Source organism: Pteropus medius, unplaced genomic scaffold (assembly GCF_902729225.1).
Source record: "Pteropus medius unplaced genomic scaffold, Ma_sr-lr_union100, whole genome shotgun sequence".
NCBI classification, from domain to species: Eukaryota; Metazoa; Chordata; class Mammalia; order Chiroptera; family Pteropodidae; genus Pteropus; species Pteropus medius.
The window spans coordinates 22391508-22408662 of NW_024342467.1; the positions used below are offsets into that span (position 1 = coordinate 22391508).

The 17155-nt window shown below is 41.3% G+C and overlaps 1 protein-coding gene across 4 annotated transcripts in view; it reads right to left on the bottom strand.

The window, feature by feature from the left end:
* Positions 1-17155, bottom strand: part of IMMP2L (inner mitochondrial membrane peptidase subunit 2) — a 694672-nt gene that overhangs the window by 217334 nt on the left and 460183 nt on the right. For 3 of the 4 annotated variants that reach the window (XM_039862777.1, XM_039862775.1, XM_039862776.1), the window contains one exon: positions 8973-9038. The exons of the other annotated variant lie outside the window; for it this stretch is intronic. In XM_039862777.1, the coding sequence (XP_039718711.1) occupies positions 8973-9038 (66 nt within the window). The remainder of the gene's footprint in view (positions 1-8972; positions 9039-17155) is intronic. 4 annotated transcript variants of the gene reach the window in all.

The window sequence follows — 17155 nt, forward strand, 5'->3', positions numbered from 1 at the left end:
AAGGTAAAACACTATCATCCGAAATATTTGTTCCAATCCTTTTGCTGTCTTGCCACGAGACATACATGAGAAGACGCCCACCGGATACACCCCCGGGACTGTGATTCGGGGTCAGAGAACAGCGGACCTTCCCTTCTCGCTTCGTATGCTCCGGTTTCGTTTGAATCCTAAACTCAGCTTGTGATTGACACTTCTGCGGTTAAAGAGGAGGCTGTAGATCTCACCTCGAACTTCAACCCGAAAGTTATCTCCAACATAGCCCAGCTGCTCCTCAGGTTGACCAGATGCTCCTCTTCCTAAGCTCCGGGGACCTTTGGCATGTCCCCGCAGCGGCTATTCTGTGGCATCATATTTCTTTGTTGCCTTCGTTGTTTCTCCACCAGATGGTAAGCTTTGGAAGGGAAGAACTGAGGACGGCTTTTAATGTGTATAACCCCAGAACCCAGCACAGCGTCGAGCACACAGGAAATACTAGAGGCACTCGAATGAAAAATGATTAAAGCATGACGACTGCTTCTAAAAATGTCTGATGTTTACTGAAAACATATGCGAGGCATCAGGTAGCCAAATTATATCCATTTTTCATATAATTCTCGAGGAAACTCTAGGGCATATATACTACCATAATTTCCATGTTACAGGTGAGGAAAATTAAGTTTACAGAATTTAATTCAGTAAAGTAACACACTAAATGGCAAAGCTGGGATTCGAGTCAAGGCAGTCTGAAATTCATAGTTTGTGCACACGACCTTTATGCCATGCTGAATGAATGAATGAATGCGCATGAATGAACAAACGTGGAAGATTTACATACCTATTGAATCCTATTCTATAGACATGTGGACTCTGGTAGAAAACGAAGCCAGAGAAACCACTGCTGGGGTTGGGGAGAGAACCACAGTAACAGGTGTCACCATGATTAGCAAAAACAATTCACTCTAAATGGTCTGGTGACTTCTAGCAACTGCTGCATCTCTCACATTAAAGCGCTCCTGGAAACCTCCCCTGCCCCGCTAAATTTATTACAGAAATAATTGGGACTTAAAAAAAAAATCGAGATGCACATTTCTACATGTAAATTTAAGGTGACTCTCTCTCCAGAGGCTAGAAATACCTGCTGCTAAGGCATAACGCTATCGTTAGCAATTCCCTTTTTATACGCTGATACAGCAGTGGTGTGATAAATAATCACCTATAAGCACGTAAGGAGATATTTCCAAAAAGGCGTGGGTTACCTTCCAATCTATAATTCCTTAGTGAAAAAGAATTATCGTTCTTTAGCAGGAAGAAGGTAAGAATGTCCAGACTATATTAATAATTTCTCTGGTTGACGTCATAGAGGAACTGATAAATTTTCCCAAAGCTTCTTACTTAGGGGTAATGAGACTGCTGGACAGACCTCAGGACATTTCATGTCGCTTTTCAAGCCCTTATTCACTAAACAATGGCATCGGTCAGATCTCAGTGACTAAACGAGGATGCGCCATGCCCATCTGATTTGGAAAAATTCAGGGTTCAAGTTAAACTAGGCTCAAGGGTCTTGGAGCTGTCTGAAAAGCTTCCATTCCAGTCCCCACAGGCTAAGTAAGGCCCAGGGTATAAAACACGCTGTGGTCCTCAAAAGCAACCACCCACCCGGTTCCCATCAGCTTCCGCATTCTAGAACATTCCATTCCCTGATCTTTTTTCGGGGTCCTGGACACAAGTTTCTTTTTAAGTTTCCTTTCTGTCTTCTCCTTCTTTCAAGGACAACATGCATCCCTAATTCCTGATGCATCGAAATGTCATAAGTCAAAGAGAACCCTTTAGACACATTTGGCTTCTATTCCTGAAAGCTACTGCATAAAGCATAAACAAACAAACAAACAAACAAATAAGTGGATATTATTAAGCAAGCATCATTTTTATACATCATTTTCCCAGTTATACTGGGAAAAGCTCAATTTAGTTCTGTTTTTCTTCCTATAAGACTTCCACATTTGCTGGAATATACTATGATTCAAACATCTGTGATAGGCTAATATTGATTTCTGTATCTTCCAAAGCACATTTAAAATCAACCAGCTTTAAAATGTCTAATTTCCTGTGATTCAATAGATTTTTTTTTTTTTTTTTTTTTTGCTAATACCAGAAAGTTATTTTCAATAAATTAGGGTACTTCGACATTTAAAAATATAGTCTCTGGACTTGAAGAAGAATTATTATTTAAATATTTAAGAGTGAGAGAAGCCTCGTGATTCTCTTCCTTGGACCACTCTGCCATACCCGTACTCATTAAAGCCTTGCATCATCCTTCTGTCACAGACATGGCTGCTGTGAGCAGGACACGCTTCTCTGCACCTCTGCCCAGACCAGGAAGTGATTCTGGTTTTTGTGGCCACCTCCTAGAATTCTGCAAAAGGAGGGCCAGAATCTAAACGAAATCAAACTGAGTGAAGTCAATTATAAAGTTTGTTGCAGTTTATCTTGGCAGTACAGTTTATGTCGATTATTCCAAGGTAATAATTACTGGTATATCCCCTTTCACTCTCAAAAGTGTCCTAGCGTAGGTGATAAATTAAATGGCTACCCTCTACACTAGGGTCTAAAAAGACTACTTATTCTCTTCATTGAGCCTGTTAACCAATGACACCCCAGATTCCACGTGTCTGTAGAGTGTATCTTACCAAAGGAGGAGAAACGAAGCTAGGCTTCACTTCTGATTGGGCTGACAAAATCTGTGAAATGGAAACGTGCAAGTGTCCCCATAAAAAAACATCGATGCCTTGGAAATTTCAATCGTGGTTGATTTATACTGACTTGCTGTAGTTTAGGACTTTCTATTCTTTTAATCCTTTTCTGAAATAGTGCTTCTGTATGAGTCATAACAAAGTAAAAAAAAAAAAAAACTATGAAAAATATTTTGATGGAACTAATGGATCTGTCTAAATATTACTTGCATTAGCTTTCTACTGTTTGTGTTAAAGATAAGCACACGCATTTGGGTTAACATTATGAAAACGACTACGTTCCTAGCTTAGCTACCCGGAGAATCAAGCAATCGCCTTGTGATTCTAGTTGATGCTGACATAAGAAAAGAAAGTTCGGGCCTCCAGGAGTCCCCTCTTTTACAGTCGTAGGAATATTTGGCTGAATGATCTGAACAAATACTTCAAGTCTACCTTTTACCTTGTCGATATTATCATAATGACTGTGATTACAAACAATGTGACTACTTGTATGAGTCGCTCTAAAAATAACAAATCTCAATAGTCAATATTCACATTATAAACAAGAAAAGTACTTCTAGAAGAAGCTAGATGTGATTTTCAGAAAGGAAAATACTTTGACCCATTCCCCGGGTCAGATCGATGCCCTTTGGTCTGTTCTCCACATGGCAGACGGAACAATCTTTTCACAATGTCGCCCAAAACACACCAGTCCATGGCTTGAAACCCTCCACTGGCTTGCCACCCACTAAAATAAAATCCAAGGCCCTCACTATGACCCAAGAGGCTCTGCAAACCTTAGACATCATCTCCTACCACAGCTGTCCTTCAGTGAGGTCCAACCATGCAAGCTGCTTGTAATTCCTGAAACTCACTTAATGTAGATCCACCCCTCATTCACCAGCAAGGCTCTCCACCTCCCGCCCTTCCTTGACGACCTGGACGATCCTGCTCAGATATCTTCTCATCAGAGGTTCACAGTGAGCATCCTCCCTCAGTTAGCGGTCCTGACACTCGCCATCACTCTCTATATCTTTTCCTACTTTATTTTTCTTCCTAGCGATTCCAGCTCATGACGTTGCATTACATTTTATGCTATCTGTCTGTTGATCATCTGCTTTCAACTACCAGAATGTAAGCCCCATGAGGGCAGGCTCTGTCTCTTTTGTTCACTTATGTCTAGAGTGTCCAGACCAATGCTCATAAAATGAACAGTCCTAAGACTTACACTCTCAGTGAACTGATTAAAGGAAATCTACCATGACCATCTAAAACTAATTTGAAAATTTGTGTCGAAACGTTTTGACTTCTGAATCTGAAGTCTACGACTTCCCCACTGCACAACTTCCTCTGAAAAGGGTATTTCGTGACGTATTGGTAAGAGTACCTATATACACAAACCTCTTGGGAAGGAAATTTGGCTGTATCTATTAGAACTAAAATAACAGCAACAACAAATGTTGACTCAATATTTACACTCCTAGATATTTAGTCTACGAGAATAAATGCACCAGTGCACAAAGGTATGTGTGCAAGGATGTTCACTGTAACGCTGATTTTTTTCAAGCTCGTGTTATTTCTGTAAAGAAAGGAAGAAAGCTTATCTTCCTTAAAGAGTAAGGTCAAAGTGACCACCAAAAAGGGCAGATTGCAGTTTTGTGAACGTGAGGTTCCGGAGGGTGATGTTGAGCAACTTGACAGTTGATGGCACTGTCACGATCTGGGGGGGCCTCGCGGTATCTGCCATACCTACCAGCCCCGTCCAAGAGGTGCCTTATGACCACGTGCTCTGTACCAGGTGAACAGCCGACCCAGCTACAGCTGACTGGACCAGGGAAGGCACCTGCACCAAAGGCAGCTCATCAACTGGTTGACCAGGGCACACTCAGATGCCTCTTGGGCAGTTCAAATCGGCAGCTGGCGACGGGGCAGAAACCAACGGAGACACAGACGAGACGGGAGAAATCAGTGTGTCGGTACGCAGATGGGCACAGGTGAGCGGAGACTGGAAGTCATGCTATCTACCGACCCCGACCCCCAGCACCCCTCCTTCTCCGATACCTCTAAAGTAACTGCTCTTTAAACGATATTCTACTACATACCTAGTATTTTTATTCAATCTGAAGTTTAACTAGCAAAACATCAAAGCTTGGATTAAGTCTTTAAACAGTTTAACCTCTGAAAAGATTATGGTTCCCTCTACCCTTTAATGATGTATAATTCAAAATAAAAATACTAACAAAACCACAGTAAGTGTAACTAAGTTCTTACGTCAATTTTTTTTTCCCTATAGTCATGTTATGAAGTATTAATGTTTTCCTAACAATGACGAAAACACTCTAGTTACCTACATGTGTTCTTGGCTTGCCTGTCAGGTAACCCAGCTGCATTACCCATGGTGCAGTGGGGCCGGGCCGCCCACATCCCAGACCAAAGCTTCTTGCTACAGGGTAGGCCCCCAGAGACTAATGACCTCTAGTGGTAGACGGACAGCATGTTTTTTCCTTTACTTTTTATATGTTCTGGCATTTTTAAAACTGGATCACAGGAAAAAGAGACATATCAGTGAATGATACTTTATTACCTAAATATACCTTAATGTGTTTGAAGACTGTTAGAAAATTATTATAGAATGTATTCAATGTATTCAATTACTAATTTAAAGCTCAGGAAGCCTAGCACTGTTAGGTACCAAGGAATGAACTTTAAATTTTCTTTTAAAACATCAAATACAAGATTCTTTTTCTAATCGAGTATCAAATTGTTTTTAGAAGCTACATAGTAGGAAAGTCTTGAGCCTCGATACCGCCACCCTTATGTTACTTGTTGCTCCGTGACTGAGGTGTAGTGAAGTGGACAGAAAGGAACATCCGTCGGAAGTGCGAGTTCGTAAGATTGGAACAAAGGAGCTAGACTTTACACGTACAGCAGCGAGGAGAGAAGAAAGATGCAACCATGCTCCATCCCATCGTCTCCTCCCACGCCCCACCCCGGCACCATTAAGCCCGGTCCAGCTCGGCCTCTCCTCTGTGAATCCAGTGTTCACAGTTACTGAGAAGAGCAACGACCCGGCTTTTGGCTCAGAGAGGTCTCTTGTCGGGTTTCTGGCGGCACAGAGAGTTTGATGCTGGACCAAGTCTGGCCACCTCACTTTGCTACTGCGCGTAGATCATGGTGCGCCTGAATTAAAGCTGTGCTCTCTGTGGATTATAACGTAAAATGGACCCCATGGCCTTGCTGACTGTGAGGTTCCTTGACGTAGATGAAATTTTTGCCTGCTTTGTTGACTGATTTTTGTTTTTGTTTGTTTGTTTTCTTTAAATAGCTTTACTGAGATGTAATTCATATAACATATTTACCCACTTAAAATGTACAACTCATCGTTTTTAATATATTGACAGACTTGAACAACTAGCGCTACAATCTATTTTGGAACATTTTGATACCCCCTAAGAGACGGCTGCACCCATTAGCAGTATCGCCCGTCTCCCTCCTCTGTGCCTCGGGTCACCCCCCTGCCTCCATGAACTTGCCCGTTCTGAACATTTCATGTGAAAAGAATCACACGACGGGTGATATTTCGTGACTAGCTTCTTTCGTGTAGCATAATGTTTTCAAGCTCTGCTGACTCATTCCCTGAATAGGATTTGAATCACATCTACACCTTAATATTTCCAAATATTAAAAGCATATTTTAGATATTCATGGGTAGATATGACATGTCTTTCCAAATGCATGGCTGTTTAGTTTCCCACTGAAATTACAAGGCTAAGTAGGTTCTTGAAAATAAAAAATAACAACTTTTACAAAGCCATCGAGTTTTGCAAATATGTAATGTCTATCCTACAGGAAATGCAAATTAAGTTCTCGATACCAATGCACTTAGGGCTGGCTAAAATCACATCACCACACACATTCGTCCTCCCCAAAATACTTACTCAATTTATAAAGCCAAAATCGCTTATAAGTCAAAAGATAAACAACTCAGTACAAAAATGGACAAACACATCGGACGGACACTGCACCCAAGATGACACACGCGATGGCAAAGAGGCATTATGAAAAGACGCTGAGCGTCACTAGCCGTCGGGGAAATGCGAGTCAAAACCACAGTGACGTTCCACTCCACGCCAATTAGCATGACTATAGTAAAAAATATTCATAAAAGCAAGCGTTGGCAAGGATGTAAAGAAACCAGAACTCTTGCACACAGCTGGGGAACATAAAATGGCATAGCCACTCTTGGAAACAGTCCGGCAGTTTCTTCAAAAAGCTAAAAATATACTTAACCATAACACTCGGCATCCCTAGGTATATTCCCAGGAGAAGTGAAAACATATGTCCACCAAAGACAGAAATGCCCCCACAGCATGTATACAACTGTCCACATCATTACTGATAATGTCCCCAAACTGTTAACAATCCAAAATCCATGAACTTGTGGATGGAGAGATAAAACACGGCCCATCCATGCCATGGAATACGATCAGAGATAAAATAAATAAATAAGTCAATAAAACCACAGATGCAGACACGACGCGGAGGAACCAAGGCACGTTATGCTAAGTGCAGGACACAAGACCTCAAAGACTCCATGTGTGATGATGCCACCCTAATAACCTTTCTGGAAAAGGCTAAGCTATGGCGATGGAAGCAGGTGGCGGTCGCACGCAGCTCTCACTGGCGGCTGAGAGCTGAGCGCAGATGAGGAGGGCACGCGTGTTAAAACACCAGGTGGTGAGGGCTGTTGCACAACTGTGTACATGTACACTCAAAGTCATCGAGCTCTACCTTCAAAATGGGGTGAACTGCATAGTATACAAAGTGTACCTCAAGGAAGCTTTCAAAGGAAACGAAAGATCAAGTGAATATTCACGAATACAAACCATACGAGCCATACACCTCAGCAGCTTCGTTGACAGCACGCACGTCACTAGTGGTGACATGAAAGTCTGGCCATTCATTCCTACATCAGCGAGTCCTCAAACTGTTTGTTTGGTCAGAGGACTCCTTTACTCTCTTAAAAATCACTGAGGTCTCGGGGAACTTTTGTTTATGTGGATACTATCTGTTGATCTTTACCATATTAGTAATTAAAATGGACAACTAAAAGACATCTTCAGTGATCCAATCTAAAATAACAATAAACCTCTATGTTAACAAGAAGAACGTAACGTTTAATGGCAAGTATAGTTATTTTGCAAAGCAAAAGGGAAAACGGCGAGAAGAGTGGCGTTTTAAACAATTTTTGCCCGTCTTTTTAGCGTGTAGCGGAACAGAAAACAGCCGACTTCCCACACCTGCTCCTGTAATCTTACTCATCACGGGGCCTCTCGAAAGCTGCACCGTATCCACGGGAAATGGGAGTGAAAAAGGCAAATAACATCTCAGCAGTATTAGGAAAGCAGTTTCGAACTCACGGACGCTCCGGAAGGATGCTGGCAACTCTCAGCCGTCCGCGGTCCATCCTGGGAGAACCGCTGGCCTAATTCTGCTCCAAAACCTACCGAGGTTCACAGTAACGAGATTGCTCAATCTGTACTGTCGTTGATACAGATAATTTATGATCAAGCTCTTTCGAAAAACCGGATCAGAATACCTTCTGAATATAGGTTTCAGAGCCCTTGGACTCCTTCATTGTATAGACCCGGCTACAACTTATTTCAAGAAAGAACCGAAATGAGATGCAACCATACTTACTTGCTGAATATCAAACTCTGTTCTAGATTTATCGATGATAGAATAAATAACATTATTTCACATGGTCAAAACACCCGATTGCTACGGTGTTATTTTCTAAAGCTACCATTTTGTCACTGAGTCAGAAGTTTGTTTCATACCTTTTCCCCTTTTCCCCAGCTCTATCGTAATAAAAGATCCTCCCCAGTTTCTGTATCTAAAATAATAAAAGTTTCTAGAATTTTTCTAAAAGGAACCTTGATATCATATCGAAAACAAGCATGCTAATTTTCATATCTGAAAAAACAATGATTTAATGGTCATTTTAGAAAACATGGTCCCTTTCAGATCAATTACTATTTAGTTCTCCAGCGCCTCCCAGTTAAAGGACAGTAATGTGACTCGTCAGTTTATGTACACTTTACATCCTGAAATGGTTGGTGACACTGAAGCCTAGATGGCCCATCTCATTTGGAACGTCTTCAAAGCTTCGGTCTTGTTGAAACGTACTTCCCACATAATGTGATTTAAAGCAACAGAAATCTAGACATCTCTTTAACTCAAAAACGAAGTGTAAGTACTCACTGTACGATATCTCCTTCGAGAGCGATCACTCGCTTAATGATCTTCTGTGCTGGGTTTTTAGGGGACCTGGAATAAGAGAAGGTTACATAATCAGTTATGTCTCTGTTGTTTTAAGGAAAGAAAAAAAAATCTACAACAACATTGGCTACATTAAAGGCATCACAGAATCATGAATGCATGACATTGGTCCTCCTTAGGGCCCTAGTGGGATGGAGCCACTATTTAAGTAATTCTCATTTTAAACCTCTGGAAGAGGAGAAGTCATACTGAAACTTTACCCCCCAAAAATAAAAAATACAAAAAATAAAGAGAGAGAGAGAGGGATAAAGAATTTTATTAGTAACGCTAAGTACTACAGGAAAGAGGATTCGTATATAAAAAATGATTAGGCATTTCTTTCAAATGATAACATACTTAAATCGTTTATTTCATTTAAAATTAACAGAAGAGTTTGATTTCAATCCTCAAGAAAACACTGAAGATGAGACCAATTTTTTGGGGGTGGGGAGAAAAATAGAAGACTTAGTAAATTCTTTACACTATATTTAGATTTAGCCATTTAAAGATTATGTAATTCACCGAAACGGGGCTACTGACAGTTAAAAGAAATTGATAGGTTGTGATCTACTTCACACAGGCATCATTTACTTTAAGCTGTGATTGATGGCACAGGGTAAATATCCACTTAAAATGAACTAAATGAATCCCCTCCCCTCCCTCTCTTCCTGCCTCCTCTCTGTCTCCCCACTTCCCTCTCCCCTTGGATCTCTCACTCTGCGGGAAGCCATGTCTGTCCCCAGCAGCTCTACTGAGAGGCTCACTGGGTGAGGAACTCAGAAGCATGTCCTTCGGCCTAGTGTTTCAGAGAGGCCAGCGGCTTCACTGCAACCTCCTGAGACCCTGGCCCAGACCAGCCACTGAAGCCACCTCTGCCTTTCTGGTCCTTAGATAATAAGGGGAAACGTGTGAGATAATAAGTGTTTGTTTTAAGCTGCTAGCGGTCGAGGTACTTTGTCACACAGCGATGGGTAGGTAACGCCGTCTTAATCTGTCCAATTTCCTGCCAATAACGTTTAAAGTCTTTTGCTTTAACAGACCTGTTTCAAGGAACATCTCGTGTATCATATAAATGATCATTTGATATGTACTTGAAAACCAAGGATAGATAAAAATATTTTGAGCCATATTTGAATTGAGTTACTTTTAAAAAGAAAGGTAAATGTATGAAAACCGAAAAGATTAAATATATTCAAAATATAATATTCCGTCAAAGGAAATACGGAGTCTCAAAAAGATTAGTATTTCACATTATACCTTGCGGAGAAAATAAAATCATCCAAACCATTTGCATCTCCTTGTGATGATTCGTCTAACAATTTTTCACTAAATTAATTATGAATATTCTTTATTTTAAAAGAGAATTTGATCAAAATGGTTGACTGAACTGTCCTGTTCACTGAATTGACCGAACATTTTATTTCTATAAATTCGATGTCATTTGTGTACAGCTAGATCGAGGGCACTTCTGAGATGATGGAATTCACATCCTCTGCTCAGGGCTACTTACAGACCTTTAAAAAATTTCTCCCATGTCTCTCTGTTTAGATAACCAGAAACACACAAAATAATATTTGGCCTCAGTGATCACCAAAGAATTGCTTATTAAAACAATGAAGTGTCATTTTCCTATTATACTGACAAAGAAATAATAATAATAAAATAATAATAACGACAACAACAACAACAACAATAATAGTTTGTTGTTGAGGGTTTACGAACATGGACACTGAATATAAAGTGTGTCATCATGGAACACATCTTTTTGTAAATATGTCAGGATCTTATATTCTCTTTACCATAACAAGGTATTTATCCTAATCAAATGATTGCAGAGGTATGCAAAATTTCACCTACGTGAGTGCTGTCTATTTTTTTTAAAGAAAAATATTCAACACGAATAGACTCATTAAATAAGTTCCATCCATCCACAAAACCAAATATATATTTCTAGTTATTAAAAGTGATGTTATAAAATAATGTTTAATGATGTGGAAATAGCGACAGAAAGCATAGATCAAAAATTCAAGTTAGAAAATATTATGTGTCCCACGACCTCGCATCAGGAATTAGAAAGAAAATACGCATGCAGTGGTACTGGGAGAAGCCAGGAAGGATAGAAAAGAAAAGGTGGGTGGAGAGAGGGGGGAGGGGTTCTGTGTGTGATAAAACACGTGCCTGCATTTTTGGTTCAGATTACTGGGAAGCCCCATTAGCAGATGACCACTGTTTGTGTCCGGTGACATTACCTGGGAAGAAATGCTCCCAGGCGAGGCTGAGACTGGAACTAATTACCAAGCTCCCTCCACCAGATACTGACCCGACATCGACGTCGATGAAACGGTGTGAAAAGCAACCCTTACCGAGACAGAACGGTATTTTCCGCCAGCAATCTTTAGGCTTTTGAAATACTTGCAAACTATTTTACATTTTACAATAATCTATATTTTTGAGATCACGGAGCAAAACGGAATATGCAAAGCGAGCTATCTATATAATTAAAGTCATGAATTACGACTTAAATGTCTCTATAAATTTTAATGTAATATTAAACTCAAATCTAATCAAATTATTCAAACTGGAAAAAAGAGCCATTGCTAACATTCCCCCATTACTGCTCAGGATCTATATTTTAATCATCAGGCCGTCTGAAGGCATCGCTTCGAATAAGCGGAAGTGGTAAGGAGCTGTCAGCCTCGAAATTCCCTTTGACTACATTCTCTTGGCCTCTTGCCCGCCCCCTAGAAAGTGCGGGGAATAATAAGCGAAGGCCCGTGCCTTGCTTCGGGGATAGAACGTATTCCTGCCCAATAAACACTAAAATTTACATTTGAATTTGTCATTTTAGAGTGTTCATAATAAGCATTGTTTTACAATATTTACTTCTGGAGCCTGGATTTTAATCCTTGTTTTATGCCGATGATTTAACTAGGCAAGATAATTCTCCAGAGGCTTAGAAGTGTCTCAAAACTCCGTAGGTCAGTTTGACCTGGTAGAATCTGTCTCTACCCAGAATGGCTATGAGGAGGAGACAGGATCCAGCAGTCAGAAGGAGATTTTTATGATACTTAACATTCTTCTTGAATTCCACTTCCTATCTTAATAGAAACGTTGCCATTTTTACCCTGTGAAAGGCCAGGCAGAGCTATGTCTTTGGTCTTATGATCTTTCTGACTAACCTCACGTTTGTGTATGTCCCCCGAAGGTCGTAATTCTGATCCCATCCGGAGCCCGGGGAAGGTACTTTGGAATACTCAGGTACCTTCTGTGTTTTGTGGGGATGGGGAGATTAGCGAGCGCTCTGCCCACCGGTGTCTCCGACCCTCACGCCCGTCCTGACGTCACACGTTTACCCCAGGCCTGGTCGAAGGACCCTCATTCTTCTCTCGTTTACAATAAAATTCTGGATCATACAGATTTTTATATTTACATGGTTTGGGAATGGCCACATTATCACAGAATTAATCTGAGGGGTAGAAGGCACTTTAGCTACAGCCTAATATAAACGTCGATCCTTCAAAAATGCCAGTTTATTGGACATTAATTACACTGCATATATTACAGCAAAGTCGAAATTTTAACTCTTCATTGATAAAATAGAAGTAAGAACTGATAGTCTGGGGATGCCTTATGTGACGTAGGCTATTTGTTTACTGTCCTAACAGGTGGTCATGCATTAAGCCACATAACTTTACATCAACATATAACAGAACAACAATAACAATGACGACAAAAAATGCAAGTATTGCTGTTTTAATCATCAAAAATGTATATAGAATGAAAAGTCTACACAACACAGTTATAAAAAGTCATATAAAAAAGTCCTATCGAATGACAGCTTCTACTGTTTTGTTCCTTTTTTTAATTTTGGAACACGTTGCCTGGGTCTGACATGGTTTTCATAGAAGGTTCGCACAGAAGAGGCCTGTGAGTGTGTCCGGCCCTTCCCCCGGTACGTGTAGTCATACCCACTCTCTATGGCTTAAGTGCTTCTGCTTGTTCTCCCTGTGCCCTGCAAATTTCGTGGACTTGGGGACAGTGGAAACGGAGTGGCTGTCGCTGTCCCACCCCTGCTACAAGCAAGCTGCTGACCGCAGGCAAGCTATGTTTTTTTTTTCAGTCCATGCATCATTTATTTAGTTAGTTTTAAATCTTGAGCTGGCCAAGATTTTAAAATTGCTAAACAGGAGACTTTATGTAAAAGTTCTCATTTCTTGTTCTGGAAAAAGAAATAGGAAGATCTGGCAACCCCAGGCCTACATTCTTGAATGAAAAAAAGTCCCCTAGAGCTGGAAGCACATTTGCCTCGGTCCCAGCGGCTTGTTTCACAAATGTCTAGTGCCTGGGGACACATGAGCTTAGGCACGTCTGGAAGTCTTGAAGGCTCTTTCCTTCTCTAATGCCACATGACCATTGAGCAGACGCACAGGACAACTCCAGCAGGAGGTCTGACGCATAGAAGCCCCTAGCAAACTTCAGAGTCATCCCTTCTTAAAATAAATTCATAAAGGTGATCAATTAACGGTGCCCAAGCAAACCGCTGCAATCTTTTCTTCAGACTTATACAGACAAAATATTTATTTCAAAAATCCTCCGATACAAGGACTTTCAGAGTCTGTTGCTTTGGCGTGCACGAAAGGCACCTTAAAGGTTTGGTCAAGTTTTATTATACAATTAACCGAAGAAACGTTAAAACTAAATATAGAAAGTCACAGGTTAGTTTTAAATTAAATGGGTAAAGTCAAGATGAAAATGAGTAATTTTCAGTGTTGGATTCTGTATATTTTGCTTCACTGGCAACAGTGTGAACTTTGTGCACACGGCTCATTTTCAATGGTTCGTTTTTCAAACTCAGTGCAGTTTTATTAATTAGTACTCTCAAACTTTTTACTTAGGTCAGTATTTCTGCTACATTTTTACCCCCTGCAGACCTCCTTGAATCATGTGAATCTTTTAAACTTAAACAAAAGAAACTATACAGACTTCTGTTGCTCTTTGGGTTCATTCTTAAAACCGTCACAAATGGGAAGCTTATAACATCAGACATACTTTCAGGAAATTCTCTCTATAAATATATATATTTGAACCCTAAGACTCGCTCTTGCCCTGTTATCTCAGAAAATGCTCCCATTCAAGAGCCTGGTTATCAGCAAAGTGAATTACAGATGCTGTGGTAAGAACCCAGGTTGGTGCTTCAAAAGTATCTTTTTAGACAGGGAACAGGTCTTGGGGGCAGGGAGACTTTGCGTGAAGGCCATCGTCAGGCGGGGACAGGAGGCAGTTACGTGTGTAGAAAACCCTACTGAGCGATGAGGAAAACTTCAGAGCACAAGGGCCCGTGCCGCGCTCATTCTGCGGGCTGGAGATGAACGGGGGACGGGCGGTTTATCTATTTTGGCTTTTAGTGCAACGCACGCCCTACGTGAATCAGGCTCCAGGAATTCAGGGGACTCCAGGCAGGGTTCTCGTCTCCTAAGAATGAAGCAGCAGGAACAAGCGGCTTTCAGAGTCATCTTCTAGAATTCCTTCTATGAGTCAATGTATTTCAAGAGCACCGATGAACAACAAAAGCATGAACTTTAAAGAATTAAACTGCTTTTGCTAAAGAAAACCAAAATAATGATTCGTAAAGATCGATGCACTCCAATATTCATGGCAACACGATTTACAATAGCCAGGATGTGGAAGCCACCTAAATGCCCATCGACAGACGACTGGATGAAAAAAATTATGGTTCATACAATGGAATATTACTCAGCCATTAAAAGATATTAGATCCTACCATTTGAACAACGTGGATGGACCTAGAAGTTATTATGCTGAGTGAAATAAGTCAGACAGAGAAAGATAAATACCACGTGATTTCATTTTTATGTGGAACCTAAGGAACAAAAAGAGCAAAGTAATCAAAAAAGACTCACAATTATAGTGGACTAGTGGAGGACGGAGACAGAGGAGGGGGGGGGGGTTGGGGGCTGGAGAATGGGGTGAAAAGAAGTACAAAATTAGTAGTTGATAGATGGTCACGGGGACGGGGAGCACGGCAGAGGGGATGCAGTCGGCATTAATGTGATGGGTAGGCGGAGGGCCAGGGGAGGGAGGGAGCAACTGGGGGGATCGTTTTATCAACAGTATAGATGTCTAACCAATGTCCTGCATACTTGAAACTAATTAAAATTAATTAATTAATTTTTTAAAAATCCATCTAGTCTTCCTAAGAAAAAAAAATTAAACTGACTTTTACGGATAAAAATTTTCTTGGTTAAATTTAACAACTGTTTCACTGTCGCCAACTACGGTTAGGAGAAATTTAATAAGCAAATAGTGACAACTGGTCCTATTAGTAAATCGGCCTTGCTTATGTAAAATCAATTAAATGCGTTATCACGACTCTAACTCCTGTGACTGAAAAGAGCTGAAGTAGTTCCATACTTGACTGTTTTGATTCTGAAAAAGAAATGTCTTCACCTAACTATGAAAAACCTAAGATAGTATAAATCATAACAATGAGCTAATTTCTATCAATGTTTATTATTCCGAGCATTTCAAAACATAGAACGTTGCTATGTTCTCCGGGGCGAACAAAATCTCAATTATACCTCGCAGTCTAGAAGGGGTTGTATGTAAATGAATAGCACGTATATGAAATACATAGAACATTCGTATTACACATATACACATGGTATTTCTACCATGCGCTATGGAATCATGCTGCTTAAAGAAACTCCTTTGACCTATAAATTTCCGGGCTGAAAATATATTTTCCCGACTTATTTACTTTATAAATCTTGGTTTTCACACATTGAATATGCTTAGAGTTGAGCATATCTGCAGAACTGGAGGAGATGGATCATATAAATATAAATGCTATTATTTTAATAGACTCCCAATGTACAGACTTCCTCCAGAAACGCTACGGCTATGTTGCAGATCAAAGCAGGACACACACTCAGGAGTGTCCGACGTTTCTTCTGTGGCCGAGGTAGGTTTTGCCCCCTACCCACACTCCCTCACTGAGTACGCCCGTGCGACCCAGTGCCGTTTAAGGCCACGTAACAAAACAAAATTAAGTAGTCTTCAAAGGAATTAAAAACAACAGTCCAGCCTCATCACAGTAATCCTGCAATTAAACTAACCAGCTTTACACTTCTCGCTTAAACCGGGCTGGTTTGAGTACTCGCGGGAGGCTTGAAGAATACGCAAAGCACAGCCGCCTTGAAGCGCGAGCCACTGAGACTTCCCACACCTGGCCGTGCACGTGTCCGTCAGCTCGGCACAGACAGAGCAGACCGACCAAAGCTGGACTCGGGGCGCTCACGGTGACGTCCACGCGGGTGTCCACAGTGTCTGCAGTCACCCGAAAAATGCTTCCAGAAAAACGGCACAAGGGTCAGTCTGTCCCTCCCACGGTTTCGTCGCCAGTTTGCCAGGATGTTGTCACACTGTGGGGTGTGAGATGCCAAGCTCGGGCAGGGGGTGTCTCAGTGAGCGTGGCAGCAAGGGCGGTCCTGACCCTTTTTACCTGGAGCCAGCATTTAGCCCCACCCACTTTTCCCACCAAGAATTCAGGTCTAACCTGGCAAATACCTGGGAAAAAGTGAGGCAGAATTTCCACCCTTATAAATATGAAAGTGAATATTTTATCTCTGTTGATTTAAGTTCTGGAAGCCTGCCTGACCGTGCCGACAGGTGCTGGCGATGGACAGAAGCTGTTACCCCAGAGGCTGGGACCAACGACCAAATGCGACCCATTGTGTGATCAGATAAAAAAGTGAAGAAAACAGTGGCGTACCAACCCCCAGCCTTTCTGTCGCATGACATTTTTCAGGACCAGGCAATAGATAGGAAAACGTGGACGGGAATGGGGGCATTTCAGTGGCTGCCAGCATGAGGGGTGGGGGAAAGGGACCTTAACATCTGAGAACCAGACAGGTCAACACACCCCTCCGTGGAGGCCAGCACGGGCAGATAGTGGCTGAAGTGACATACTGACTTTCAACTCCGTGGCTAGAGCCCTAGTAAAACTGAGGTAGGTAGGTGTGGGGAGAGGTGCAACTCCACATGGTCGCTGAAACTACCTTAATTTGTCTACAATGCTCACGCTCCTGGGCAATGTTGACAATGTA